The 5,000-nt window shown below is 47.0% G+C and overlaps 1 protein-coding gene across 1 annotated transcript in view; it reads left to right on the forward strand.

The window, feature by feature from the left end:
• Nucleotides 1-5,000, forward strand: part of ppp2r5b (protein phosphatase 2, regulatory subunit B', beta) — an 18,646-nt gene that overhangs the window by 11,914 nt on the left and 1,732 nt on the right. The window contains exons 7-11 of the mRNA XM_076289724.1: nt 408-516; nt 3,459-3,512; nt 3,990-4,040; nt 4,225-4,344; nt 4,632-4,759. Of these exons, the coding sequence (XP_076145839.1) occupies nt 408-516; nt 3,459-3,512; nt 3,990-4,040; nt 4,225-4,344; nt 4,632-4,759 (462 nt within the window). The remainder of the gene's footprint in view (nt 1-407; nt 517-3,458; nt 3,513-3,989; nt 4,041-4,224; nt 4,345-4,631; nt 4,760-5,000) is intronic.

Genomic DNA, 5,000 nt, shown 5'->3' on the forward strand with positions numbered 1-5,000 from the left:
TCCAAGTGTGTGTGTGTGTGTGTGTGTGTGTGTGTGTGTGTGTGTGTGTGTGTGTGTGTGCGTGCGCGCGCGCACACTTGCGTGTGTAGGTGTGTATTCATTGTGAACTTTGCCTGTTGATACTAATCCAATGTGCTACCCTCCTATCGTCCTCCCTCTCTCTCTATCCCTTCTTTCCCCATCCTTTCTTCCTTGATTTCCAATACCAAATCATCCCTTCTTTTCCTGTACTTCCCACCTTCCCATCTCATGCCATGTGCCCCATGCATCACTTTTTTTTTCTGTGCCTCTCCTCTTCTTTTATCTCAATTTCTTCTGCTCCTTCTTTTATCCACCTCTCTGCTGTCCATCTCGGTCCATCCCCGCCTCTGTCCCCCTGGATGCTTCCTCTGCTGTCCTCTCCTCAGTATCATAAATGGCTTTGCTCTACCTTTGAAGTCGGAGCATAAGCAGTTCCTGGTGCGAGTCCTGATCCCTCTTCACACGGCCAAATCTCTCTCCATCTTTCACGCACAGGTTAGTGCCGAAGAGATGCACATGCATGTGCGCGCACACACACACACACACACACACACACACACACACACACACACACACACACACACACACACACACACACAGACAAACACACACACACACACACACACACACACCCTCACATACACTCACACATGCGCGCACATGTGCACGCACGCACACACACACACACACACACACACACACACACACACACACACACACACACACACACACACACACACACACACACACACACACTTGGCTGTGTCTATTGGTAGGATAGGAACCTGGTTTGACTTTAAAATAAAAATGTTTATCTCCCTATTTGCACACACATACAAAAACATGCACACTCCCATACCCAGTTCCATCACGTTCTTTATGATGTCAGGTTATAGCAAACCAGCAGCACAGGGTTGAACACTGGAGGGCGCTATAGTCCTACCCCAAGTCTGACACCATCCCTGAGCAAATCTACTAGAATGAATGTGAGGGCTATGAACTTGTTGACATTAGTTGTGTTTGCATCTTGCATCTATAGTAGGGTGTGTGTGTGTGTGTGTGTGTGTGTGTGTGTGTGTGTGTGTGTGTGTTTGTGTGTGTGTGTGTATCTGATTGTATGTGTGGAACTTGCGATTTGTGAAAGTGCCAAATTGCCCCACATTCCTACACTCTCTCTTCCCAGTTCTTTCTCGGGCCCATACATTATTCATAGCAGCCAGACAGGGCCTGCCAACTGTAGTCAGACTTGGCCAGGTCTCCCCGCCTGTCCCAGGGAAAGCTCCTGGATATAGAGACCTATTTCCTCCTCCGCTATACGTCTCCCATATACTGTGTCAGGGAGTCCTGAGTCTGGGTCAGGGACTCCAAACTCATCTGTTCGGTCTGCTATGCACTGTGGATCGGACGTGGTGAGACTTTAAGTCTCAGTTTATTTTATTTTGTTGTTTAAGGACGAGTTTGTGAAGAATGTATCAAGAGTGCCCATTGTATCAAGTGTGCCCATTGTATTTGTTTCCCCAGCCTTGGGTCAAGGTCCTTTTCCATCACAAATGGTCAAACGTGTGCCAGTTGTGTCTTTAAAGATTCCCACCACTGCATCTGCCCAGCATCTATGCTCTGCAGTGCCCTCTGTGCCACAAGACTGAACTCTGTGTAACCTATACGAGCGCAGTAACATGGTAACAATGGTTTTTGTTTGCACATCAGCCTATGGGTCAAATATCCCTTAAGTCCTGCGGCTTTACTTTGCACCGTTAAAGATTAATCACCGTAGACTCCGGGTCTCCCGAGTGACATCTGCGGTTTGATTCAGTCATCGTGGCCATGTCTCTCTCCCTCTCTCTCTCTCTCTCTCTCTCTCGATCTCTCTGTCTCTCTCTCTCTCTCTCTCTCTCTCTCTCTCTCTCTCTTGCTCTCTCTCTCTCTGGGCCCCGCGCCCTGTGTTGAACCCCAGCAGTCCAATTAAACAAGCGTATTATTTACCAGAGTCTTCGGGCTGATCTCACCACAATGACTTCCACCCCACACGCCACTAAAGCTTCATCACTTTACTTAACCTACCGGGCTGAACAACCCCCCGATCCCCTCCCGCACCCACTCCAGGCCTGCTGTCTGCTCCTCACACTCCATCCTATGTGTCCTGGAGAGAGAGAGAGAGAGAGAGAGAGAGAGAGAGAGAGAGAGAGAGAGAGAGAGAGAGAGAGAAGGAGGAAGAGAGAGAATAGAGAGAGAGAGAGAAAGAGAAAGAGAGAGAGAGAGAGAAGGAGGAAGAGAGAGAATAGAGAGAGAGAGAGGGGGGTATGATAATTGTTGAGTCTCCCCTCAAGGGACAGAAATCCTGTGACATCAGTCCTTCCGAAGTAAACACACATATGTGCTGTCGCTGCCGACCAGTTCACCACAGCAACCAGCCTGGGCAGAGGGGCAACCGTGGTAACGCCGAGTACACACACCTACACACACATCCGCACGATCGCACAACACCACGCTCTCAAACTTTGTAACCACCTCTTGGAAAATCGTCCTTTTCCGATCTTAAGTTTGTAATCCCCCAGGGATCACGGGCTTAGAGACCATTGTGTGTCGCCACTCCCGGGAATGCTCCCACTGGGGAAAATGAAAATCCACACCAAGAGACAAGAATGAGAGAGAGATAGATAGAGAGAGAAAGAGAGAGAGAAAGAGAGAAAGAGAGAGCGAATAACAAGAAAGCGTGCTCACTGTCTGTGATGTTAAGTTTGTGTCCCTGCTTTTTTAACGTCAGTAAGCATTCAAAATTACCATCTTTTAGCCATATAGCAACAAACATAAAGTATTCCATTTGCCTTCACCGTTTTTTTTTTGTTTTGTGACATGACTGGTAAATTAATCATTTGTGTGCATGGTAATTTTTTTATATCTACAATGAATCATTTGTGGTAAACTAATCATTTTTATCTGCACTGAGTCAATGATGAGGAAGCTGGACTTTCCAGTGACCAGAATCAATTCAAATAGTCAATGCACAGGAAAAGAGATGCCAAGAGGGCCCTGCGTCCGGCCTTTGTCCGATCAATGGCTGACTGGACTAATACAGCAGTGCATGTCTCCTGCACCGAGCTGCTGCTACGCATTTATCACAGCAACCTGCCTGGAGCTCGACAAATCTTTGAAATACAAATTAGAGTGTGTCTTTCCAATTAGACTAGACACTCACTAGATTATATTCCACATGGTCTCTTGCAGACGTATTTGCACACACACACACACACACACACACACACACACACACACAGTGTGAAAAAGTTCTCACTTTTATTAGTCTCTGTGACAGTTCTAAACCCTGACTAAATTTGGATGATGTCTGTCTGATTAAGTTTGCGATTATGGTGTCATGAAATGCTTTGTCCAGACTTAAGATGATGTCTGTGTGCGCTCTCTCACTCCCTCTCCTCCAGCTGGCGTATTGTGTGGTCCAGTTCATGGAGAAGGACGCCACGGTTACAGAATCGGTAAGGTAGCTCTCCTCACATTTCACTACAAACTGTATACTGTTTATAACTATGTGACAAATAAAATAACTTGAACTTGAACTGTACTGTAGATTCCTTTTCCAGGAAGTAAGACACTGAGACAGAAGTGTACATGTAGCCACAGTTACACACCAAGTTATAATGGTACCATTGATGTTTTTGTAAGTATATTTGGGGGCGTTCATGCCTTTAATCAGACAGGACAGTGTAGAGAGTGATAGGAAGCGAGTGGGAGAGAGAGAGAGAGGGGTGAGAGAGAGAGATGGGTGGGAGAGAGCGAGAGAGAGATGGGGTGGGAGAGAAAGAGAGAGAGAGAGATGGGCTGGGATCGGGAAATGACCCAGGCTAGACTCCAACCCAGGTCCCCGTGGGCATTGGGACCTGAATGTCTTATGGACTCTGTATCTACTCTACTTGCACCTCGGTACCACTGATGTTTGTTTGATTCACCAACAGATCATCCGAGGACTGCTCAGATACTGGCCAAAAACATGCACCCAGAAAGAGGTGAGACGGACGGAGACGTGAAATGTTCCATTTTTGCCATCTATGAGTGCAATGAAATGAATAAATATTCTCTGTAAAGTGTTTGTGTGTGATCTTGGATATGATGCCGGCATTGGTGTATTGCTGATGCTCACTATGGAAGTGTGAGATGGTGCTGGAGCAGACTGCTTGTGCCTGTGCCCAGGTCATGTTCCTTGGGGAGATTGAGGAGATCCTGGACGTGATTGAGCCATCCCAGTTCATCCGGGTCCAGGAGCCACTCTTCAAACAGATCGCTGCCTGCATCTCCAGCCCTCACTTCCAGGTCTGATACACACACACACACACACACACACACACACACACACACACACACACACACACACACACACACACACACACTCTCTCTCTCTCTCTCTCTCTCTCTCTCTCTCTCTCTCTCTGTCTTTCACACACACACACAGCCACACACACGCACGCATGCACGCACGAACGCACGCACACACGTATACACACGCACACACGTATACACAGTTAAAAATACATCCACGTACTCCAGGCCTACTCAGTTATGCTCTTTGAGTGTGTCTCTATCTGTGATTTCCCCCTCAGGTGGCTGAGCGGGCTCTGTACTTCTGGAATAATGAGTACATTCTGAGTCTGATCGAGGAGAACTGTCAGGTTATCCTGCCTCTGGTCTTTTCCACCCTCTACAGAGTCTCCAAAGAGCACTGGAATCAGTAAGTCTCTCTTTCTATCTGTCTGTCTGTCTCTCTGTCTGTCTGTCTCTCTCTCTGTCTGTCTGTCTGTCTCAGACCTCTTATCACTATAGCCATAGGTAAGCACATGGTCACGCAAAAGCATAGTCATTATAACTATTACAGTAGGTCTATTGTGGTTGGAAATGTGGGTGAATCTGTTGCTACCTGCTTTGTTAACAGCCCATAAACAAATGTTATCAAGTCAGATTTGCTAAATATA

This window comes from Alosa pseudoharengus, unplaced genomic scaffold (genome assembly GCF_046254945.1).
Source record: "Alosa pseudoharengus isolate Yale_2024_CS ecotype anadromous, Long Island Sound unplaced genomic scaffold, YU_APseudo_1.1 YU_APseudo_1.1_scf_17, whole genome shotgun sequence".
NCBI lineage: Eukaryota > Metazoa > Chordata > Actinopteri > Clupeiformes > Clupeidae > Alosa > Alosa pseudoharengus.